The sequence below is a fragment of the Eptatretus burgeri genome, chromosome 11 (assembly GCF_056783735.1).
Source record: "Eptatretus burgeri isolate ZD-2024b chromosome 11, Ebu_testis_v1, whole genome shotgun sequence".
Classification (NCBI taxonomy): Eukaryota; Metazoa; Chordata; class Myxini; order Myxiniformes; family Myxinidae; genus Eptatretus; species Eptatretus burgeri.
In genome coordinates this window covers 20409710-20436036 of record NC_140971.1, presented here as the reverse complement: position 1 = coordinate 20436036, position 26327 = coordinate 20409710, and the positions used below count along the sequence as shown (strand labels likewise).

The window sequence follows — 26327 nt, the reverse complement described above, 5'->3', positions numbered from 1 at the left end:
TAAAGACCTTCAAGGATTCACTGGGCGTCAGTGAAGGCACAATCATCCTCACCCAGATAATGAGTGAGTGGTTCAAGATGATGAACGTGAAAGACCGTTTCTCAGCTACCCATCTGCCCGACGAATCCAGACAGCCTTGGACAGCAGACTGTACAAGTTTCACAAGGCTGGAGCAGGCCTGCCAAATTATATCTACCTGCGCATGGCAAGGAGGTGGTGGTCGTAAGCTGAAGCTAACTCAGCAAACTGCTGAAGCCTTCACTGTGTCCACATGTAATAATGTGGATGCTGCCAAATTGCTTCTGGCAGAGAAAGACTTTGACTACGTTCTTCCTGCTATATTTGCAGATGAAGCCTTGGAGAAGTTTTTCGGCCAAGCCAGGCAAAGAAGCGGTGGAAACTTCTACATTGACGTAGTTGACATTATGGCTGCAGCTAAAATTGTAAATTTGCAAACACTCATTAAGCATCACACTATGCCCGAATCTAGTTCTCGTGTGATTGATTGCGACAAGAACTGAAAAACTTCCATAAATCCAGATGAGCGAAGTGAACTCATTGACGAGATTACTCCTCAAGACACTCAGGATCTCTGGGGTCTGACGATGCCCTTAAGCATAAAATAGTTTATTTGACCGGACACCTTGTTCATAAATATGGAGATAGCACTAGTATGGAGGAGATCATTGATGGTGAAGATGGTAAAGAGGTGTCATCTGAGTTTCTAGATAATTTGAATAGAGGTGGATTGAGTGTGCCGACGATGTCAACCGTCTTTTTTGTACATAATGCCTATAATTTGTATGACAAGACTAAAATGCGTTGCCAATTTCATTTTGCTGAGCTGTTATCCTCTGTAGATGCACCTTCAGCTAGTAGTAATGCATCATGTACTACTTTCGCTAACATTCTATTGAAAGCTCATGTCCTCAATGTAAGTGACAAAGAAAAAGCTTCGGGATGCCTCAGGAGGCAAGAAAAGCTCTCCAACTAGTGATAGACATAGACATAGTTGTAATAGGCATAGTGTTGTGACATGCATATAATGTTTATGTAATACGATATATGACAATAAATATCAAAGTTTGACAGCTCAACACACTTGCATTTTATTACAATCAGCCATCTGTCACCGTTTATGAGTTAGACACAAAAACGGGCAAAAAAATACCAAAATTCAGTCATTTGACCTTGAATTATGACCTTTTGACGTTGAAGATGACGTCAGGTGGTGTTGAAAATGACACTATTGAACTCGCCGTCCTCAAAAACCCCTATATGGATCCCGAGATGGTGTCTCCAGCCCTTCTAGAAGTCATTTTAGCCCCGGACTCAAGTTAATCCTTCAGACTCAAGTTACAAACCCCGAGCATGGGAGGTTCCAGTCCTTCTCTATAGGAGTCTATGATGTATATATATATATATATATATATATATATATATATATATATATATATATATATATATATATATATATATATATATATATATTTTTTTTTTTGATTACAAATCAAGACGCTCAGGAGACTTACAAACACGAGCTGATCGAAGGGCTTGTGGAGGGCTGTCCTTGCTTGCAACTGCTGTGGGTTTCTCAATAAGGGGTACAGGGTCGGGAAGGAGTTCAGGTACATTGATGGGTGAAAAACGTTTATGAGGAAACACCTCATGTTCAAACGCAGATGGTGTTAATCCAGGAGTGGGTGACAAAGGCACTTGAGCCGGTTCAATGTTTGGCTCCCCATGACGTAACCTAAGTTGGTCAACATGTTTACGCATACATCTTCCATCACACAACTTCACAAGAAACATCATTTCACCAATGTTATCGATAATGATGCCAGATAACCACTTGGTTCCACATCCGGAGTTTGACACGTACACAGGATCATTGATCTGGAAGTTGCGGTATACAGATGTTTGGTTGCGATTACGTTTCTATTGATACTTGTTATTCTCGACCTGGACCGTTACGTCCGTCCGGGTGCACTAATAATAACTGTGTTGTTAATTCATGACCCATCAGAAGCTTGGCACATGAGCGACCCATCAGAAGCCCTGCGGGACAAGGTGAAAGTTGAGTTAGACAGATTTGAGGCCTGTGGAGTTATCGAACGGGTGCCATACTCGGACTGGGCCACTCCAGTCGTCATGGTGCTGAAGCGGAATGGTGATGTTCGATTATGCGGAGACTTCAAGGCCACGGTCAACCCAGGTCTTAGTATCGAACAGTACCCACTTCCATCAATCGATGAGATATATGCTCGGTTGGCAGGGAGTAAATTCTTTACGAAACTCAATCTGCGGGATGCATATTTTTATCTGGAAATGGACCCCGGGAATAGTGACCTTCTGACGATCAACACATGTCAAGGACTCTATCGATACAGCCGGCTCTGTTTTGGGATTGCTTCGGCCCCCGCCCTGTGGCAGAAAGCGATGGATCATGTTTGTGCAGGCCTTCCCGCTCAAACCTACCTGGATGACGTACTCATTACAGGAAAAACGGCTGAGGAGCACCTCAACAACATTGACAAAGTGCTGACGAAGTTGGAGGCTTGCAGGTTACGCTTGAACAGGGACAAGTGTGCGTTCTTCAAACAACGGTTGGAATACCTTGGGCACGTCATCACACCGGAGGGGCTGTTGAAAGGCCCACGGAAGGTGGAGGTGATCCAGCACATGCAACCACCACGGGACAAGATTCAGCTTCGCTCATTCATTGGTATGGCACAGTACTACCAGAGATTCGTGAGCAATCTGAGCTCTGAGTTGGCCCTGTTAACACGACTGCTCAGGAAGGAGGAACGCTGGGCATGGAGATCCGATCAACAGGCAGCTTTCGATCATGTCAAGCTGCTACTCACAGAGGATACGGTTCTCGTTCACTACGAGCCTACACGTCCGCTCTTGTTAGCATACGACAGCTCCGCGTACAGCATTGGAGCAGTGCTATCACACAAGATGGACGATGGTTCTGAGTGACCTGTTTGTTTTGCATCTCGCACCCTGTCGGCAGCAGAGCAGAAATATGCCCAAATCAAGCGGGAGGCTCTCAGCCTCGTCTGGGGAGTGCGGAAGTTTCATCAACACCTACTTGGTCATCATTTCACCTTGCAGACTGATCACAAACCACTACAATTTATCTTGGAACCAAAACAAGGTGTCCCAGTGGCGGCGGCGGCATGAATACAACAATGGTGTTTGTTCCTTGCTGCCTACAGCTACGATATCCAGTTCCGAGGCACCGAGAAGCATGCCAACTGCGACGGTCTCTCGCGATTGCCTTGCAAGGGGGACCCATCTTCGTTTGAATCATCCGATCATGTTGATGTGTTTACACTGAGCCAAATCCAGTGTGGGCCGGTCACGGCTCAGCAGGTGGCTGTTTAATCAGCCCACGAACCTGTGCTCGCCTGTGTCGTACAGGCGATCTACACTGGAAATTTGAACGACCTGCCTTCAACACCTGAGTATCAACCGTTTGCGTCTAAATCATCAGAGCTGTCTTTAGCTCAAAGTTGTATTATGTGGGGTATGAGAACGGTGATTCCCCCAAAGTTCAGGCAACATTGCCTTGAGGAGCTGCATGCCAGTCACCTCGGCGTCGTTAAACCCAAAAGTCTAGCCCGTAGCCTCTTGTGGTGGCTGGGTCTGGACAAGGGCATTGAGCAGATGATTAGGCATTGCCCTACATGCCATTCAGACGCCGACAATCCATGGCGGGTGTCGTGTTTATGGCCTATTCCAGACAGGCCATGGCAAAGAATCCATGTAGATTTTGCATGGTCCTTTTAAGGGCAAAATGTTTTTGGTTGTTGATGCATTCTCCAAGTGGCCGGAGGTTGTGGTCATGCAATCCACGACGGTGGAAAACACGGTTGAAAAGCTACGATCAATTTTTGCACACAAAGGGTTACCCGAAGTGTTGGTGTCTGATTATGGTCCACATTTTGTTTCGAGTGTTTTTAATGGCTTCATGGTGCAGAATGGTGTCAAGCACCTAAAGTCAGCACCATACCACCCGGCAACAAATGGCCAGGCCGAATTGTTTGTTAAAACGTTGAAGCGTGCTTTGCGGAGAGGGGAGTGGTCATCTATGCAAACGATGGTTGATGTGTTTTTGTTACATTATAGAAATGCTGTTCATCCAACCACGATTGATACACCTGCTATGCGTTTGTATGGGCGTGCATTGAGGCCTAGACTGGATTTGTTGAGGCCTTGGAGGTCGGAGTCTGGGGCGGTATCACGTCCAACGCTGGTGCGCACCTTTGAAGTAGGGCAGCGTGTATTGGTACGTGATTATTTCCACGATTGGAAGTGGGTGCCGGCAGTGATCTCCGTGGTACTCGGGCCAGCCAACTGCATGGTTAAAACTGATGATGGGAAAGTGTGGAAACGGCACGTCAACCAAATTCATGATCGCTGTTCAGCATCGCCATCCGTACAGGGTTACATTGGGTCAGGGCAAGTGGGACCACCACCTCTGGTGTCTGTTGAATCGCCAATGCCAGACGTGCCGGCACCGACTAGGCTAGCAGGTTCGAGGTGTTTACCTGAATCGGTCCTACTCAAGGAAAACGAACAAGCTTGTCTACCTGGTGCTCTTGATGCTAAAAATGGGATGAGTACTACTAGTATGTCACCCCTACCGAATCGGGAGGTATCTGTTGCGGTATCTCCTAGCTTCCCCGTTCGTCCTCGTCGGATCAGAAAGCGGCCTCAGTATTTGGAGGATTTTGTCTGTTAATATCTGCCATTTAGAGGGGGGAGGAAATGTGCTGTATGTAGATTGGATGCTTGTAGTCACGTGATCGGGGTTTATATTATGTCCCGCCCGCTAGGCGGTGTGCCCTGTACGTCCGTGCCGCGCATTAAAGCAGAGTTTCCGCTTGCTCCTTTGTCCGCCTGGTTCGTGAACACTACAGTTTGATGTGGTCTGGTACGGTAGTTGAACAACACACTAGCGAGATGAGATTGAATGGAGCCTTCGTTGACATGGCTTGGACAATTCTTGATGATCTGAACAGCACGTTCGGCTTGACTATTACTGGCATTTTTGTAGGGGGCACATGTGTAGTGAGTGCTTAACGCCATTCATTTTACAAAAGTTCTGAAACTCTGAACTCCTAAATGATGATCCATGATCTCGTACAATGGAGTTTGGAACACCATGTTGCACAAACATTTGTTACAGTGCTATTTTCCACACGTGATGTCATTGACCCGCCACCATCAGCTGCACAGAGCGAGGAGGAGGAGGAGGAAGAAGAAAAATAAGAAGAGCAAAAGCGAATGGGACAAGCTCGCATGAGCAGGGATGAAAAGAGCTCATGAGCAAAAGACTCAGACAGAAGGCTTGTGAGGGAAGGAACAAAAGTGTGTGAGGGTAAAGAAAGAAAGAAAGAGGTTTTGCGAGCAATTGGTGTCAAGCGTCTGTGGAAAAAGAACATCCCTTCCACAAGCGTCGTCCTGCTCTCTCGATCCTGTCAGCCAAGAAGGATGAGGAGGGTGAACGGAAGCACCTCATCGACGGGGACCTGAGGAGGAAGAATCTGACGCAGAGGCGGGCAAGTCGCATATCTGAGACGCCGGAGAGAACTCTCCTCCTGAGTCAGGGCACCTCAGGGATGCGGAGCTGCACGTCCCCATTGCATCACATTGCCACTGCCCATCTTCCCCATCCATTTTCCTTGTATATTGGGGCTGTGTGGGGAGAGGGATAAACTCAAAGACTGCTTTTCTTTTTCTCCATTCATTACTTTTATTTTATTTTCAAGTCCTTGTTTTATTCTTCACCCCTGAGTGAATCATGGCTGAGTCTTTTGCTTAAGTAAGATAGAATAAGAATACATGTTATGGTTAAATCTGCTCTTATGTGCCTTTTTCCTTTCTTACTTAAATCAATACTTCCTTTTAAATGATTGCTTGCTTGTGTGTTTGTAAAAAATAATTGTTTCTTGTTATTTCTAATCTGTGTCGGTTGTCTTTTCCTTTATTGGTCCGATGTAGTGCACAAGTCAGGTTAGACGGGATGTTCTACCCTAATAATTTGCTTTGTTAGCCGATGCACACTCACTGTAACGCTCGGCAGTAATCCGAGTGTGCACTGAGAGCACGTGACCGAAATCAGCTGGCCGTCCACAGGTTAAGGTATCACACGAAGTCGTGTAACCCGACATGGATTGGCCGTGCCAATCGGCGTTTGTGGTTGCAAGCAACCTGCCGGTGTGCGGAGTTATCTGTGCCTGGCGGCCTCAGGACTAGGTGTTCGGGAGAGATCCAAGTGCTTCTCGTTGAAAGCCTCGAACCCTGGATCCGTGACAATATTTTGAAGAATTAGGATGAAAAGTAGAAGTAACAATAAAATATGAAATGCACATTTCAATATCGTCCTCTGTGGAAGCAGAACTGAAGATAGCCACCAATCATTTTGAATTCGATTATGGTGGCCATTTCTGCTAACTTGCGTAGGTGTTACATTCGCAAGCAGCTCGCTTTTACCGCTCGCGAAGCACCTCCCTTAATCGCTTGCTCTGCTTGCCAAGCGGCTTGAAAAGCCATTGATATGGAACTGCTGGCTTGGCAAGTGATAGCAAGCCACTTGCTCAAGCAACACATCCCAGATGTTCCAAACCTCTCTCTCTCTCTCTCTCTCTCTCTCTCTCTCTCTCTCTCTCTCTCTCTCTCTCTCTCTCTCTCTCTCTCTCTGTCTCTGTCTCTGTCTCTGTCTCTGTCTCTGTCTCTGTCTCTGTCTCTGTCTCTGTCTCTGTCTCTGTCTCTGTCTCTGTCTCTGTCTCTTTCTGTCTCTTTCTGTCTCTTTCTGTCTCTTTCTGTCTCTTTCTGTCTCTTTCTGTCTTTCTGTCTCTTTTCTGTCTCTTTTTGTCTCTCTTTTGTCTCTCTTTTGTCTCTCTTTTGTCTCTCTTTTGTCTCTCTTTTGTCTCTCTTTTGTCTCTCTTTTGTCTCTCTTTTGTCTCTCTTTTGTCTCTCTTGTCTCTCTTGTCTCTGTCTCTCTATCTCTATCTCTCCCTCTCTCATCATGCCTGTGCCACATTAATTTTTAAACACAATATCAAAAGAAGAAGATGCAAAATATATATTTTTTAATGAAGTGGTTTTTTTACATTTTTCTTTTCAGGTAGGGGGTATGGGCTTGGTTAAAAACACCCAACATCAACCACACAACACCCCTTGGCGAGCCCCCCACCAACACCACTCCATACACATGCACGCAATGACCCATCAATGCTCAAACTACCTAAAAGTCCCATCAACATCCCCATACCCCTCTATCTCCAACACTTCCTGGTACCCATCTAATTCCAATTTAAACTTATCTACTGTTTCTGCTGCCACGGCCTTTCCATGCATTAACTATTCTCTGAGTAATACCGTCTGCCTTATACCGTCTTAACTGTCCTCTTCTTTTCTCTCAGGCTATGGCCTCTGGTCCTATCACTGTCTAGTCTCCTGAATAATTCATCTGCACTTATGTTTATACCTTTCATTATCTTAAACATCTCTATCATATCTCCTTGTAACCACCTCCTTTCTAGTGTATAAAGCCCCGTCTCCTTCAGCCGCCCGTCATAGCTGAGTCTAGCTAGGCCCGGAATCAATCTAGTAGCCCTACGCTGAACCCTCTCTATGGCAGCTGTGTCCTTCCTGAGTTGGGGTGGGGTGACCAAAGCTGTACACAATATTCTTGATGTGGCCCTCACTAAATTCCTGTACAATGATAACACCACCTATTTTGATTTTAAAATGGTCCCCCACTGAATACAGCCTAAAACCCGATTTGCTTTACCTATAGCTACCTGGCATTGTGCTGCCTGCTTACCTCCCCCGTATCTGTTACCACCCGCAGATCCTTCTGTGTGACATGCTCCATAATTACCCCTTGCATCCTGTAATCTCTATTTTCATTGTTCTTTCCATCCCCATCACCTTATACTTGCTCAGGTTAAATTCCATCTGCCAATCTTTTGCCCAATCTATGCAAGTATCAATACTTTCCTGTATCTAATGACCACCCCCTCTGCTATCCACATTACCTCCAAGCTTCGTGTCATCTGCAAATTTGGAAAGCCTACTCTTTACCCCATTATCCAAATAATTGATGTAAATAATGAATAGTAATGGTACAAGTACTGATCCCTGAGGTACTCCACTACTTACATCCTCCCAGCAAGACATCCTCCCACTCACAGCCACTATGTGCTTCCTACCACTAAGCCAGTTTGTAATCCAATTATCTCCCTGACCAGCCACTCCATAAGCCCTCACTTTGGCTAACAACCTCCGATGTGGTACCTCATCAAATGCCTTCTTGAAGTCTAGATATACTATGTCCACTGCCTTTCTATCATCCACCCAATCAGACACTGCCTCATAAAACTCTGAATGATTTGTTAAAGAGGAACTACCTTTGGAAACCCATGCTGACTGCCTTTAATTAGTTTGTATTTATTTAAATGTTTCATCATCTGGTCCTGAATTAATGTTTCCAACACCTTCCCCACAACTGAAGTCAAACTAGCAGGTCTATAGTTTCCCAATTCTTCTCTGGATCCTTTCTTAAATAATTGGTGTTACATTTGCTACTCTCCAATCCTCCGGTACCTGTCCTGACTCCAGTGAGCTGTTGAAAATATCCGTTAACATCTCGCTGACCTGTTCAACCACCTCCATCAATACTCTCAGGTGCACACTATCTGGACCCGGAGCTCTATCTACTCTTACATTACTGAGCTGTTCCTTTTCTTCCTCCACTCCAACCTGGATCTTCTGTGGAAGCCCTTCCTAACCTCCTTGATAGACACTCTCAGCTATTGGAAATTCTCCTGACTGTTCTTGTGTAAAAGTTGAAGCAAAATACCTGTTTAATAAGCCTGCCATCTCACTTTTATCACCAACCACTCGCCCGGTGATATTCCTCAATGGTCCCACACTGGTCCGAACCTGTTCTTTTCCCCTGATGTACTTGAAGAAAGCCTTGCGATTATATTTAATATTCTTAGCCTGTCCTTATCATCCTCTCTTTTGGCTTGCCGAGTTATTTTCTTGCCTCTGTTTACTCCCGATGGTGATATAAATATAACTCAAGTCCTGTTATTTTAAACCGAATAAATGCCTTCTGCTTCTCCTTAATAGTGCTCCTTATCTCACTGCTCAACCACCCTGGTCTCTTTCTGCTTCTAGTTTTACACCTCATTGGAATGTACTGACTCTGCAACTCCACACATTTGATCCTTGAAGGTTTCCCATTTCTCTGATGCTGATTGTCCTGTTGTTAGTTTCTCCCAATCTACATCACCCAACTCTCTCCTCATACTCTCAAGGTTTGCCTTCCTGAAATCTAATAGCCTTACTCTACTATCCTGAACTCAAACCCTTAAGAGAATCTTTACACACTGAATGTTATGGTCACTTGATCCGAAATGCTTCCCACCACCACCTCCTCCACTCTCTCGGCTTTGACGTCTCGCTTTCAGTGCAGCTGAAATGGCCAACCACCTCTGTGTCAGCTGCGTCGCCAAGAGACTTAAAAAAGCTATGAAATAACTATTGTTCTACGAAACAGTTTAATTAATCCCTGAAGATCATTCCCACAGCAATATACACACACACACACACACACACACTTATTTTTTTTTTTGTTGTACTGTGGCTAACTTCTGATTGCCCATTGTTATCTGAACAGTTGGGAAAAACGACGGGCTTGCGAGTGTGTTTGGAGGACGGTACAGATATTGAAGATGATGATTTCTTGCTTTCCATGCCAGTTCATACTCGGCTGGTCATTCTGAAGCCTCAGGAGACATGGAGGTGTAAGTTCTAATTTCAGAATTTGTTTATCAACACTTGATTGTGCTTTAATTTTTTTAATGGTCCAGTTTTATAAAAGCTATTGCCTTTTGATCAGATATCAGAAGTTACCTTTTGGTTTATTTTTCAATTTTTTTTATTTACATAAAGTGAAGGATTGCAGAACAGCTAAAATTCCATCTCAGGGTATCCTTCACAACCCATAGTCGAGATTGCGGTCATCATAAGGAGGAACCAGATGCCATCTCTGTAGCAGGTCTTGCAGTCCTTTATTCTATTTCCCGAGAGTAAGAAAAATAACAACAACATTAACAACAGGAAACTTGCCCAGGATCATGGCATATAAATCAGGTATCAACACAGACATTCCAACTAACCTGTACCTTTACTTTCAGGACTTAATTAGAGAGAAGGGGGAAAGGGCAAAAATCTGCAAGATAATGGAATTATGTTCAGTACAAACCCTTTTTAACTGATGCGATTCCTTGGACCTGTCTTGCTTAAAAACAAGTAATCTTGCTTAGAAGGACTGACTGGCACATGCCTTTAATTGGTTATGACCTGTGATCGCACACATAGTCTGGGCATCTTTCTTTGAGTCTTTAACCTTCATTTACTTATATCATACATGCTCTTCATGTGTAATATCCCTATGTTGAAGGGATTCCCTGACACTCATTGAAAGATGCTCCAAAGTGTAAAGCGATGAACATTTTCATTATTGCAAAAGTGTCTTTAGGTAGTGATACATTGGGTATGCTGAGTTGGTTATATAAACAGTTACGGTGAGCTTTGTCCCACACCCCCCTCCCAATCCACTTTCCCCTCCATTGATAAAGTCAGAGCCTTTATATCATGGGTCAGCATTTGCTTCATCTTGGCACGGCTCTCTGTTTTCACACACTGGCTTCATCAGCCTCATCATTTCGGGTGAACTGTTGTGGTATGGTCAATGCCCAAGATTAGTGTTGAAGAGGGCATTAATCAAACCTCTCAATGTATCCCATTCAAATCTAGCATACCTGTGTCCACTGATGCAATTCTGTTCCTTGCTGAACCCTATGACCATTGACCATCCCCTTCTGGTATGAATGACTTCCTGCTAAGTTTTGTTCAGCTCTCTGAAAATTTAAAACCCTCTACCAATGTACAAGTTATATTATGAACCCTTGACCCGAGTGATTAACGCATTGGCCTGACTGCTTTAAGTCACAGTCATAATTTGCTGGTCAATAATTGACAAATTCATGACATTTTTGCTTAACATGCAGTTTTGTCGGACAGCTGATGGAGTTCCAAACTTCTTTGCGGCTCTGGAGTTGCTGGAGTCGAAAAGCATCGATGAGAGACAGGAGTTGGAAGCCTTGATTGATGAGTTGTTGGCTGCAGGGAATGGAAACTATGGCAAAAGAGTTGTGCTGCAGGAATTTAGAAAGCAGTTGATTAGCCAGGCCCACCTTGAAAGTCGAACAGAAAACCCAGCCTGGTTTAAAGGTACATATGTCTTTAAATTTTTACTTTCTAACCGTTTTGAGCTCTTTATGTCTCTTCATTTGCTGAGTTGTAATTTGAACAACACTTTAATTTGTTGTGTGTGACTGAAATGACAGAAAACAACTTGCTTTATACCTTTCTATCTGTGTGATAATAGCCTGGTGTTGGCTTCGTGGTTTTGGGTTGTGGGCTTGGGATCTTTGGGTCCTGAGTTCGAGCCCCGTCAGCTGCTGAATTCACACCAGGTGGGGTTGATTCAGCCTGTCATCCTTCTGAGGTCAGTGAAATGAGCACCAGTGAACTGGTAATTGGGGCATTGCATCAGCGGTGCCCCCAAACTCGGTAGCAGTGGCGATGCACTGTTGTTCATAGCCAGTTGAAAGCATGAAATCATGCCACCACAATAAGTGGAAGTATTAAATGAAATTTAAAAAAAATTTGTGTGATGCTCAGCTTTGACTTGTACTGCTATCTTTCCTTTTGCTGCCCAGGGCTTTCACCCAGGTTTACCAATAAGTGTGATGTGATGCGAAATAACTGTCTTCGGCGCCTAAGAGGATATGTACGAGAAGTAAGTACCGTAATGTTGTGTTCAATCCAATAGGGAATCTGCTAATTATTCACAAAGTATTAAATCTCGAATATTTTCTTCATTCATATTACTGTGATGCATTATATTAATTTTTCATGAATTGACTCTCGGGGGTGTTACTATTTTTACACCTTTCTGTCTTGCTGAGAATTAGCGTCTCAACTCCCATTTTATATGAAAGGAGTGAATTTAAAACATCCAAAATACATTTAGTGTAAAACAGGTTGTAAGCATGATTGCTGGGATTGAAGACGTGTGTTGTTATGTAGAAGTGGAACACAGTCAATTGGGAGTAAGTTGTTCAAAATATGCGAGAAGAAGGTAACCGAAGAATGGAGATGAAATGAGAGGGATTTGGAAAGAGAAAGTAGATGAGAATTAGCAAAATGAAAGGGTCAGGTGGTCAGGAGAATGAGAGAATGGAAGAGGTGAAACCAGAAATTAGATTACTGCAAAGAAGACTGAGGCTGCCACGAGTCTGTGATGGTGAAGGATACCCTGAGGTTCGGCATATTGATGAGAAAGTCCAATTATCCAAAGGACCTTCGTCTTTACGGACCCAAGTTGAGAAAGACGATGAGAGGTAGCCCTGGTACAAATGGGGGACGTGTACTCCCTAACACATCAAAGCTCATGACAAATCTTCAGGAAAGGAGCAAGTGTAATGAAGTCGGGCAAGGTGGAGTGTAATGAAGTGATATTGGAAATATGGGGAGCCCAGGAAAGGTCATGACTGATGGTTAAACCAAATAGATAGAATGTAAAATATTCTGTTATATTTAGATCAGAAACTATAGGGTGACAATGAGCCAGTTTATTGAACATTTGAAGCGATTTGCTGACATAAGAAGACCGAACAGGCCATTTCACAGTTATCCTTTGTGTGATTGGGATGAGTATAGCAATGTTTTAAATGTTCATATTTTAATTACCTCCGTTATTGATCCAGTTCATGGCTTTGAGTGATGTGAAGTGAATTTATTTAATTTGTCTTTGAAATTATCATGTGGTACTGTCGTTTACCAGGTGCTCCATGGCTTAGCGTAAACATCCGCAGTTGCAACTTGCTTCATCACTGAACCCCCGTTGATGGAGGAATTGTCCACAACAACTGTGGGATGTTCGTACATAGTTGAATGTAGTCCATTGTTTTGGTGAGAGGGAAAAGCCATAAGTTTTCTTTTTCGATTTGACCCACGATAACGAACATGGACAGGTGATATTGTTGCGGAAATGGGCCCTTAGTGTGTTATTAAATATAGGATTAGCCCAGATCCCCCTTAAATGCATGTTTAGCCAGGTTGTTTGGTAATCAGACGTTACATGTGTGTCGGGAGGTGTAGCAGGCTGTCCATTGTTCATACAGTGGTGGTGTACCGAGAGGCGCCTTCTTCTTCCTTCCCCCCCCATCCTAACTAGCCCCTACCCAGCGCCCTGACAGTCAGTCAACAAGACGTGTCAGCAACACATTGGCGGAGAGCTGTTGCAAACTCGAACGATGGACCAATCACGGTTCCCTGGAGGTGGACCGGGAAGGCCGGCCCCGAAAAGCAAAGGAAGGGACGTCTGTGTGAGTCTGCGATCTGCTTCATGGGGAGTGGTTTGGTCGGCTGTTCTTCCTCGGTTATGGATCCAGCCTGAGGTCATCCACAGGTTCATCCTGAGTCCAGTCACGGAGCCTCTGACTGTCCTGACTCCCTGCACGGCTCGACACGTCTTTCATCCCATCGATCCGCCTGCAGAGCCCAACACCCGGATTGGCCTAGTCTGGTGTACAGGCCAGGCCTGGATTCGCATACTGGACCTTGTGAGAAACCAGCTGGAACACACCATAGATCTTTCTCTCCTGTGCCGTCATCCTTACGGGGGCTGGACACGCCGAGGCTGGTGCATGAGCGGTGCCGACAAAAAGGAGGCCGTCGCCGCCATCTTGCCACACTGCATGCTCAAGCTTGGGCGCTCGAATCCGTTGACATCGACTTCTCATGAGCCGCATTCGTGCCTTCGACACTTTTCCTCTCGTCCATGAGGCACCACCAAGTACTCCGTGTCTTGTCTGCATGTGGCCAGGCCTAAGGTTTATTTTGCTAGGGCCCCCTTCAAAACCCATATTCGTAGCTCCCTAGTTAAGAGCGGGTTATAGATGAATGATAACGTTCGTGAATGCTTTGCTTGTGTCGTGTTTCCCCCGATGTGTCCCCAATAAATCTGGCTGTTTCATATGAAAGTTGCCGCCTTGAATTTATTCGTTCCACGCTGAGGAAAAATCTGCTCGATTTATATATAAAACCAAACGGGCTACGGACTGGCAGACTTCGCTCGGTCTCTGACAAACCCAGTCTGTAGCCGGGGTCTATATCCCCAACTGGTAAGGCCCAGGTGTACTTTGGTATCGTGATCCGAGGCACGTGACCCGAGACCTGTGCCGAACTAGCCGGCGTTATAACCCCTGAGACGGCGGTGCTGTTAAGTGAAGCCAAATCTTCAACATTTGGTGTCCGGAGTAGGGTGCGAATCCCTCCACCGTCGAATCCTCAACAATATTACCTTCGTTCTACTTTGCTCAGTATTGGTTGCCAGGGCTCCTTTAACAGATTTTAAGCCAATATGCTGGTGCCAAAACAGGTTTCTGGATTGTCGGCATGTCGTGGGTATGTTGTTGAGGTATTCATGTGTCAGAAGATAATAATTGTTGGCATGGGTTTTATAACATGCTTTTTGCCTTTTCAGTGTTTACCAATTTGTTAAACATTTAGTGTCCTTGACAGTTTTTTATTTTATTTTAAGAAATTGAGGCTCGTGGAATAGCGGGGAGATAGAGGGGAAAAAGTAATGCATTGATAGAAAGCAGTGGAACGAACGAACGGGAAAAGAGTAAGGGATGAAACACACAGCAACAAACGCTATTGAGGCCCATAAGGGCACATATGGTCGGAATTATGACTCACGAACATGAAGGAGCACAAAGCGATGCCTAAATACCTCACATCGACAAATGAAGAAAAACTGTGAAACAAGACAATTCTGGAACAAGACTTCGAGCTTTATAAGGCAGTCGATCAGAGTGAAGAAAATGGTGTCTGGATGGACAGGAACCTGAAGCAAGAATCAAGCTTTTTCACCCCAGTCCCAGGTTGAACTCTTAAATGTCCCAACTGTACATTTTTCTGAAGTTATGGCAGCATTTACTTCAGGAATGCTTATTTTGTTATTTCGAGCAGTTGAATCTGTCGGTGATTGATTCTTTTGAAAAACATGGATGGAGGCCCTCAATCTTGTAATACGTCTTTCAATATACAGGACTGTATGCGTGAATTTATTTATTTCAGGCACATAAGGCATGGAAAGACATTGAACCACAATGTACGGAAGTGATGCTTTGCCTGAAAGGAAAACTGAAAACACAGAGGGGAACATGGTTTGATCGTTCTGCCTCGCGCAATGACCGCTTCTGTACACCTGAAGGATGGTTCACATGCCAGGTAAGAGCATTCTTTACTTCTATCAAAGTTGATCTCGCTTGCAGAGCAAAATTTACTTGTATTGATGAAGGACCAACTGTTATGCTTTTACATAATGTCACGTCAGACGACCTCCGTTAACACGAGCCATCTGTGCTGCGATCGTTTGTCCCGCGAATAGCCGAACGGTTTCTAACTACTGGCCGTGTTCACTTTAACTTACTACTTCACTGTTCCACAAAGTCGCTCAAATTCGCCAAAATTGTCGGCAACACACAGTGGAGGCAGATGGATCGAACACGTTTTTACCTTTTTAAAGGTTTATTTATGAAGAATATTGGGGGGACAAGGTGGACAGGATGAGCAGTTCGAAACAAACCATGCGAATGGACAGACACAAAAAGGGAAATGGGGGCACGCAAACTTATGGACAAGGATGAGAAATACATAAAACCTACCCCACATGAGGCGCCACACATTGTGCTTGTACAAACAAGACAAACAAGTGAAATCCTTCAATACAGCGTGTGTGGTGAAACAAATGAGTACACTAATGTTAAAATATGCAATTTATGCTTTTTCAGTTGAAAAAAAATTTAAAAAGCATACTTAATATTTGAAATGTAAAAATCTTGTTATTATTGTAAGTAAATTTCAACTACTAATGCATGACGAAACACTTGTTTATGGCTAATATTAAAGAGGATGATGGCATAAGAACTTAGCTTTCAGCGTTCGGTGCGAAATGCCATGGTGGGCGGAAATGACGTCTTTCGTTCGTTCGTACATGAGAGGGGAGCGTTTTTTTTTTTTTTTCCGTCAAGCAATAAATTCAATGGTTTTCACATATATAACACATTAGTTTCACAAATTTCCATTGAAAACATATATAACACATTAGTTTCACAAATTTCCATTGAAAAAAGGCAGTATTGTGCGATTCTAATGTGTAGTTCATGCGGAAACCGGCAAATTATTATTATTATCTCTTCGGATGTTTCCGTCAGTTGTGGGTATTTCCGTCAATTGTTTCCGTCAGTTGTCGGCCCATGAATACTCGGGTATTTGTCAATTGTCGCCATTTCTGTCTAGGTTACGCACTGCCATCTACCGAACGGCCGTCATTGGCTGTCACTTGAGGCGCGTGGGGGGGGGGGGGACACTGGAGACATGGTAGACACCGGGGACATTTCAAACTCGGTGCAATTGTATACCAGCACACGCGCTTTAAAAATGCAGGCGAGGAGTTTACTTTGGCGATGCATGGAGTGCAGGGCGATGGTGTAGCTCGGGAACTGTGTCCACATTTCAGAGAGCCATCCTCCCAACGATGAAACAGAGCGCTGTCGATGAAGTGAGCCTCGACAAGCCTTGTCATCCACAATAAACACTTCACAGCAGACAGCGATTTTTATGGGAAAGAGTGAGTTTTACGGCAGAGTTTCCCACTCTGTACATGCATAAATGGTGTTCAACAGGTTGTGGGGTATAGAGCGCCGAAGTGTGACGCCATGTTGGCATGACAAAACTCAATTGGTTTTAAGCAAAAGAACCAGGAAGCACATTCTCTTCACTCAAACTTGCTTTGTGTGTTGAAGAGCACTAAATATGGCTGCCATGTCAATTAACTCGCTTCAGTCGATCGAGCACGCTTTTCGTGGCGCTTTACGTTCGCTTTGATGGAACGCGCTCTGCATGTTGAAACATCGCTAAATATGGCTGCCGTGTCGATTACCTCACTCGTGACTTACTTTTGCGACGAACCAAAGTCGTTGCAAAGACTTGAGAATAGTTTTTAAATTGGATCATGTTGAAAACCTTCCATATTTACCAGGAGAACCTGAAGGAGTTTTTCCAAGCTAGCATCAGAGAAATGTTGGAGTTGTGGTCAAGAGTTTGTCATCATCTCGTACTCTGGATGAGTGGATCCGCATAGCGTTGTCCCATCTGTTAACTCTTATGTCTGCTTTGGAAATTTGTGTTGGGGAAAAGAGGAGAGTTCAACATTCATGATGCACGTTAATAATCTCACATCGGCTTATTCTAGAGTAAATTAGATTCAATGCAGTACTTTATTATTTCATGGACACTCGCTTACAAACCGGCATGTGAAGTGTCATTTTTTTTCCTGATAAAAGTAATAATGACTCCTCACATTTACAGGTATGTCGGCTCTTCGCCTTCCAGAGATTTTGAATTACATGCACCAAAGACAACTTAATGACACTCAAGATACATAATTTCATGATCTTTTATCTTATTGGAGGATCTAATAAATAAGGTTCATCGGATGTCTGTCTGTTCATATTTTTTTACAAGGACCGCTGGACCGACAACCACCAAATTTGGCACACAACCCAAGTCCGATCCGCCGATTGTCCTAAGGGTATTTTCATCCACCACCTGAGCCTTTAAAGATCACTTTTCTGGCTTTTTCATTTACATGCAATCTCACTGGTTAACAGATATCACGTGACATGTAACACGGCCAAAGGCCAGCACACCTAATTCGTCAAGCTGTGTCTTCCACCCATTGGTTCACTGTACACCTGGCTTGACTCCACGCATAATTGGAACCTAACTAAATAAATAATACGTTCACCGTTTTCGTGCTGCGGTAGGCCAAAGCTATCTGTTACGGTAAGTGGTGTACAGTACGTTCCGATTCACAATCGCCACGCCCGTCCCTTGAAGATGTATCTACCATAAATAGATGAGGTTGTGTGTGTGCGTGTGTGTGTGTCAATCATACTTTTTGTCCATTAATTACCTACGTCTATTCATTAATTAGGCACTATTGGAATTTATCTTTTGACCATTTAGACTGCTGAGACCCCTTCGAACTTTGAAGACCCCTAAAGACCCTGAAGACCCAAAAGGTCCAAAAGTTCTCAAGGACCAAAAACGCCCAAAAAGTTCCCGAGGACCCAAAATCCCCAAAAAGTCCCCAAGAACACAGAAGACCCAAACGTTCCAGATGACCCAAAAGACTCCAAGACCCCTAAGACTGTGGATCCTGTAGACCCTTTAAGACTTCACCATACCACAAAAATGTTGGAATTCCCACGTTTTAAACGCACGCCATGTTAAGGTATATAAAACAGCTTGATACGTCCTACCACGGGATGGCATTCTATTGTAATAAATAAGATTCATTGGATGTCTGTCTGTCTGTTTGTTCGCGTTTTTTTAAAAGACTGCTGGTCCGACAACCACCAAATTAGTCACACAGACCAAGTCAGACCCTGGGGTTGTCCTAAGTGTATTGTCATCTACAACCTCAGCCTTTAAAGATGCCGAATAACCCCTACACAGTTCCACCCCGTTGGTTCTCCTGTCTCTGATCCACCTGCCACATTCTCAGCCCTGCCAGTTCTCCTGCTTCTACCACTTCTCAGTACCCCCATCACCCCCCCCCCCCCGCCCAGGCAAAGCCGGGTAACCCTGCTGGTATACAATATAACCATATTGAAGAGGTGCCCATATACTTTTCACTGTGCCTATCTACATGTACCATTACTAAAAGGGCCATGTATTAACTTGCACTACATAGCCAAAAGTATGCGGACCCCCGTTCTAATTAGTGGATTCGGCTATTTCAGCCACACCCACACACCCATTGCTGACAGGTGTATAAAATCAAGCACATAGCCATGCAGTCTTCATAGACAACCATTGACAGTAAAATGGGTCATACTGAAGAGCTCAGTGACTTTCAACGTGGCACCGTCATAGGATTCCACCTTTCCAACAAGTCAGTTAGTCAAATTTCTGCCCTGCTAGAGCTGCCCCAGTCAACTGTAAGTGCTGCTATTGTGAAGTGGAAATGTCTCGGAGCAACAACAGCCCAGCCACAATGTGGTAGGCCACACAGCTCACAGAACGGGACCGCCGTGTGCTGAAGCGCGTAGCACGGAAAAATCGTCTGTCGTCGGTTGAAACGCTCACTACCGAGTCTGATCTGCATACAGACCTTAACCAAAATCTAATTAGATTGTTCTTGTCACACACCCAACGTGTCCACCAAGTTTCTTCTGAATCCGTCCACAAATTTTTGAGATATCGTGCTATATTTAGTTTTTGGCCCCATCTTTCAATGGCGAAGAATCACTTAAAAAATTTTTGCATCTGGATCCAGAATCAGATCTTCACCAAAATCGAATCAATTCATCCTTTCATCGAATGTATTCTCAATGACTGAATGGTATGCCCAACAAATTTGGTTGATACATTTTCTCATTGCGGCCCAATAGGTGTTTCACATGTTTTGTGTGGCCTTGAACGTGACCTTTGGCTGAGTTTGACGAGATTTTCCTCACACATTCTCCCCATACATACAAATAAGCTGCGTAAGTTTCAATTTTATATCTTGAAAAAGTACCGAGGTATGATAATAATAAATTCACAAAAGGTCCATTTGATTATAACGAGGTGAAATTGTTGATTTGAAAACTGTTAACTTGTCAAAAAGGCTAACATGATCGTTCTGATTTTCGGTGAACCAGGTCTATGACCCAATATTAAAATCTTGTTCAAATTTCAAGTCAATCGGATGGAAATTGATGATTTTATGCGACCTTGACCTTTTACCCTTTAAGCTTTTAACCTCAAAAACAATATGCTTTTGGTTTTGATTGGTGAACCAATTTAGTGACCCGATATGCAATTTCTGTTCAACCCAGTAGAGTACCCACCCTCCGAGTGGGTGGAGATTGCACGTTACTTCCTGAACAAAAAGCATAGTCTGTATATGGCAATAAGACTATAGATTTTTGTGTGGTGTGCATCTTAAGGGGCATAATGGGTTTACAGGCCTAAAGAGTAAGCGGTGTAAAGGTCAAAAGGGTCTACATGGTCCAAAGGGTCTATAGGGATCTATGACGATCTTAATGGGTCTAAAGATCTAAAGTGTCCAAAGAGGGTCAAATGGGTTAAAGGTCGAAGGGTCAAGGGATCTACAGTAAGTTGTCTAAAGGGTATAAAGCTCTTCAGGAGTCTGAGGGTTCTAAAGGGTCTGAAGTGTCTAAATAAGGTCATTGGTTCAAAAGGGTCAAGGGGTTGAAGCGGTCGAAGCAGTCTAAAGGGTGTAAATGTTGAAAGGATCGAAGGAGGTATAAAGAGAAGCTTCAGGGAAGGGAAGCTATAAAGGGAAGCTCATGGGGGGTATTAATGGAAGCATCAGCTGGTCCCCAACATCACACCCACACATGTACATCACCCAACCAAAACCCCACCAATCACGCAACCCACACCTCATCATGTCCAACCCAGACATGAAAACAGCCATGTTTGTGCATCGGGAACCCAGAAACATCCACGAAGCACACCCACACCCACACACAAACACCACCAGATCACGAGTAACTAATAAAATGAGCAGAGCAGCCCATCAATGATGCAATTCGACATTTATTTGATTCAGGTTTGGCAAAATAAAGACACTCCTCCATTGATGTCACGTTCCGGCACGAGACCGGAAATGAGTCGTCACATTGGGAATAAAAAGTGGACACGTGCCAAGACGCGGGGTTCATTGGCCTGAGGAAACCCGCTGGGAAGGGTGTGAAACGTTGCCTGAGACCGGGTCTGCTCTTGCTTATTAGCATGGCGTACAGTAGTACTCAATATGTAGGGATGGCATGGGGACAAAAAATGGCCGCCCATTCAAATGGTTACAAAATTTTATGCTTAAAATCTATGATATAGTGAAGTCATAAGTATTTAAAAGCCGTACAATTTATTCTCTTTTTTTTTCTTTTGTTATACATTGTCGAGGCTCGTGTGAGAGCTAACACACAACACACTGCAAGGGGGGGGGCATGAGACAAAAGGGGTGGGAGAGGGAAGGACAAAACAGTGGGGAACAGAGACATTATGAGATCTATGGAAGTTAGAGGGATGAGGTGGGAAACAGGGGGTACACAAGATGGATATTACAGGGACTTTGAAGGAGGTGGGTTTGGGGTGGATTAACGGGGGTAGAAAAGATCGAGGTTTTGGGTGGGGGAAGATAAGAAGTGGTGGTAAACAGCTGTTTTGAAGGCCTGGAGGGAAGAATGGGATTGAAGAGTGTGGGAGTTTATTCCAAAGGTGGGAAAAAAAGAGGAATGAAAGAGTGAAGGTGAGCAATGATTCGTGATTTTGGTAGTTTTAACAGAAAGGGGTTGCTGGCGGACCTTGAGCACCCTGTGTAAATATGGTGGGGACAAATCGCATACAGAGCGTGGGGGGGGGGGTGGGGGGGCGAGACCGGAGAGTCGATGGTAGAAGGTAGAAAGACCACCGACCTGCCTGTGGTGAGAGAGTGAGAGGCCCAAAGACTCAGCCTCATCATGGGAGATGCCATTGATCCAAAATGCCTTGGTTTCCACAGCATGAAGCCGAGAAATGTGAGATGCAGGAGCACCAGCCCAGAGGGGAGAGCAGTACTCCATTTGGCTGTGGACGAAAGCTTTGTAAGTGGTCAAGAGTTCAGGTGGGCTGAGAAAGAACTTTGCCCAACGGAGGATTCCAGTTGGCGACTGGCTTTGGAGGCTAGGTTGGAAATGTGGATTTGCCAGGAAAGATCATGGCAGATAGTGAGACCCAGAAGCTTGAAAGAAAGGACTTCTTCCAGAAGATTGTTGAGAAAGTAGATGGGGTTTTTTTTTTCAATGGTCCTTTCGAAGAGACATAGTGAGAATGTGAGATTTGTCAGGATTGTAGGACATGTTCCACGTCTTGGACCAGTTTGTGATTTTACCCAGACCTGCAGTGAGCGAAGAAGCTGCTGCTTGCCGATCTGAGGGATGACAGATGGTACGGCAGAGGGTGGAGTCTTCAGCAAAGAGATAAAGAGGATTTTCCAGAGAGTCAGAGAGATCATTGATGAAAACCAGAAAAAGAACAGGGCACAGAACACTGCCTTGAGGAACTCCAGTCTGGACAGGAAAAGGGGATGAGAGAACTCCATGTAGGGCCACACGTCGGCTGCAAAAGGAGAGAAAGTCTGCGAGCCACGAGTGGAGATGGCCTTGGATACCACAGGAAGAGAGTTTGGTGAGCAGGGCAGGGTGCCAGACTGTGTCAAAAGCATGCAATATGTCAAGGGATATGGCTCTGATTTCATGTGTAGCATTGAGTCCCTCCATCCATTGTTGGGAGAGTAGAAGCAGCATATCCAGGGTCGAGTGACCTGGTCTGAAGCCAAATTGATGATCAGAAATCAAGCCATTGGATAATAAGGATACAACTTGACTGATATAGAAATTGAGTCTGCATTTGTAAATTGAAACGGACGAACCCTCGAACCACTGAGTCGCTAATTGTACCAAGAGGGTCTTGGGGGGGGTCGGGGGGTGGAGGTAGGCGCCCACAGAAGCTGCAGCCAATGACGTGACCCATCACCCACAAAGGCAGTCCCAGATTTGGAGATGACTGTGGCCATGCAAAGCGTCAGTCGGAGTTTGAGTCAGGCCTTTGAATTGGCAACATCCCTCTCTTTTCTCTTTGTTTGGCTGCCTCACCTTATCGCCAACCTCTCACCCTGTGTCGCACCAGCCCTGTGCAACACCAGCCTGCACGGGTCAGACTGGACCCACAACCAGCTTGTGCCTTGCCCAAGTGTTCGCCTGTGTTCTCCATTGTTGGGCAAGTCCTCGTATTTGTTTTTGGTGCCATAGTTGGGTGAAGCTTTTGTTATTTTACGACTCCATACATAAGTTTGTGTGCTCCATCATCTCTATCTGTGTCTGTCATCCATCAGATCTGTGCTGTTATTTATTGATTGTTTTGTCTACCCTTATCCCCATATTTCATTGTAAATGAACACCATTTTAATTCTAATAAGCGTTTTCCCAACTTTTTCCTTTCGTAGACGATTTACTGCCAGTTTCGGCCTCACTTGGGGCGATACTTTGGGAAACCTCATAATATTTGAACGCAATGAACTTTGACCAATCATTTTATCATCCGTGGGGTCCTCGTACCACTGGCTCAGTTGGACTGCGTTAACGGTTTGTCTGACGCGACAATAAATTGAACAAATAATAATTGAGGAATTGGAATTGTGCTGTAATTACAGAATCGGTTAGGGTACAGCAATCAGTTGTTTTTATTCATTTTTTTTTTTTTTTTGCTTTCAGAAGGTGGAAGCTCGCTGTCATGTCGATCCTGTACAGTATATTGTAATCTCTAAGTCCAAGACATAGCCCATGAATGACTTGTATGCAGGGTGAGTTCAACATTCCAATGTGCCCCTTTCTCCACTCCATCAACCCATATGCCAGCTGGGAGAAACGGGTACTGTTCAGCAGCTGGAACCTGGATCATAGGTGATGTAACAGACACATCCTTTAATTGTTTATGATGTGACTTAATTTTTCATGTCTAATTTTGGTGGCAAGCATGGGGGAATTGGCTGCCAATTCTTTGGTCAAAGCGTTCAATAATTTTCAGATAAACGGGCATGAAGGTTTTTAAGTGACATCACAAGGTGGTCTCGCTGGCACCCGGAGCGCACCTGGAACATGCGTAATTTCGTCTGAGGTCATGGATGAGTTTGTCTGAAGTCTGGTGTGTGTGCGTGTGCGTGTACGTGTGCGTGTGCGTGTGCGTGTGAGAGATTTGCCTTGCAACTCCTCCATGAACGTTAGAACTTGAATAAAGAGAAACATTTCAGTTTTTATGCATTAAGAATATTAATAGCTTGCAACTTTCTGCAGTACCTTCCAGATACCCAGTGCGCTATGTTCAAGTGCACTTGAAGGGAAACTTTTTGATAATTTTCATTTTTCATCATTGAAGATTCCAAATACACACAAAAAAAGCAAATCATCTTTATACTTGTATTCGAATTTATTGTCGATTTATGTTTTCAATGTTGCTTTTTGTGTATGCAGGATTGAGAAGGGCCGGACGGTGATTCCAGAGTTCCGGAGGGCAGTTATGGAGTGCCCGAATGGACAACGGGTGAATGAGGAATATTTTGGGGACCTGCTGTTAGGTCATGAAAACTTGAAGCTTGTTGCGTCTCCTTGCCATGACAAACAGAACCATAACTTAGGATTAGATACCCAGCAGATATACAAAAAGAAATGATATCATGAATGGCTCTGTTTATGACGTTTTATAATATAATTTTATCCCATGCAATTTGCTTTGAAGCATAAAAACAAATCACACAAACGTTTGTACACTTGGCAGGTGTGTGTATGTGTGTGTGTGTGCAAGTGTGTCATGTATTTGTACACTTGGCAGGCTTGCATCATGTATTTGTGCACCTGACAGGTGTGTATCATGTATTTGTACACTTGGCAGGTGTGTATCATGTATTTGTACACTAAGCAGGTGTGTATCATGTATTTGTACACTTAGCAGGTGTGTATCCTGTATTTGTACACTAAGCAGGTGTGTATCATGTACTTGTACACTTGGCAGGTATGTGTATGTGTGTGCGTGTGTCATGTATTTGTACACTAAGCAGGTGTGTATCATGTATTTGTACACTTGGCAGGTGTGTGTATATGTGTGTGTGTGTGCGTGTGTATCCTGTATTTGTACACTTGGTAGGTGTGTATCATGTATTTGTACACTAAGCAGGTGTGTATCCTGTATTTGTACACTTGGTAGGTGTGTATCATGTATTTGTACACTAAGCAGGTGTGTATCATGTATTTGTACACTTAGTAGGTGTGTATCATGTATTTGTACACTAAGCAGGTGTGTATCATGTATTTGTACACTTAGCAGGTGTGTATCCTGTATTTGTACACTTAGCAGGTGTGTATCCTGTATTTGTACACTTGGTAGGTGTGTATCATGTATTTGTACACTAAGCAGGTGTGTATCCTGTATTTGTACACTTGGTAGGTGTGTATCCTGTATTTGTACACTTAGCAGGTGTGTATCCTGTATTTGTACACTTGGTAGGTGTGTATCATGTATTTGTACACTTAGCAGGTGTGTATCCTGTATTTGTACACTTGGTAGGTGTGTATCATGTATTTGTACACTTAGCAGGTGTGTATCCTGTATTTGTACACTTGGTAGGTGTGTATCATGTATTTGTACACTTAGCAGGTGTGTATCATGTATTTGTACACTAAGTAGGTGTCTATCATGTATTTGTACACTAAGCAGGTGTGTATCATGTGTTTGTACACTTGGCAGGTGTGTGTATATGTGTGTGTGTGTGCGTGTGTATCCTGTATTTGTACACTTGGTAGGTGTGTATCATGTATTTGTACACTTGGTAGGTGTGTATCATGTATTTGTACACTAAGCAGGTGTGTATCATGTATTTGTACACTAAGTAGGTGTCTATCATGTATTTGTACACTAAGCAGGTGTGTATCATGTATTTGTACACTTAGCAGGTGTGTATCCTGTATTTGTACACTTAGCAGGTGTGTATCCTGTATTTGTACACTTAGCAGGTGTGTATCCTGTATTTGTACACTTAGCAGGTGTGTATCCTGTATTTGTACACTTGGTAGGTGTGTATCATGTATTTGTACACTTAGCAGGTGTGTATCATGTATTTGTACACTTAGCAGGTGTGTATCCTGTATTTGTACACTTAGCAGGTGTGTATCCTGTATTTGTACACTTAGCAGGTGTGTATCCTGTATTTGTACACTTGGTAGGTGTGTATCATGTATTTGTACACTTAGCAGGTGTGTATCATGTATTTGTACACTTAGTAGGTGTGTATCATGTATTTATACACTTAGCAGGTGTGTATCATGTGTTTGTACACTTAGCAGGTGTGTATCATGTATTTGTACACTTAGCAGGTGTGTATCATGTGTTTGTACACTTAGCAGGTGTGTATCATGTATTTGTACACTTAGCAGGTGTGTATCATGTATTTGTACACTTAGCAGGTGTGTATCATGTGTTTGTACACTTAGCAGGTGTGTATCATGTATTTGTACACTTAGCAGGTGTGTATCATGTATTTATACACT

At 43.9% G+C, this 26327-nt stretch overlaps 1 protein-coding gene across 3 annotated transcripts in view; it reads left to right on the top strand.

Moving 5' to 3' along the window:
- The window catches only part of DFFB (DNA fragmentation factor subunit beta), a 28284-nt gene extending 3126 nt beyond the window's left edge, over window positions 1-25158 (top strand). The window contains exons 2-7 of one of the 3 annotated variants that reach the window (XM_085845453.1): window positions 9707-9833; window positions 11116-11325; window positions 11817-11896; window positions 15247-15399; window positions 23646-23690; window positions 24258-25158. In XM_085845453.1, the coding sequence (XP_085701579.1) occupies window positions 9707-9833; window positions 11116-11325; window positions 11817-11896; window positions 15247-15399; window positions 23646-23690 (615 nt within the window). In that variant the 3' untranslated portion in view covers window positions 24258-25158. Of the gene's footprint in view, window positions 1-9706; window positions 9834-11115; window positions 11326-11816; window positions 11897-15246; window positions 15400-23501; window positions 23691-24257 lie in introns of those variants that run through there. The other 2 variants (XM_085845451.1, XM_085845452.1) reach the window with 2 other exon arrangements.
- Window positions 25159-26327: the final 1169 nt, after the last annotated feature.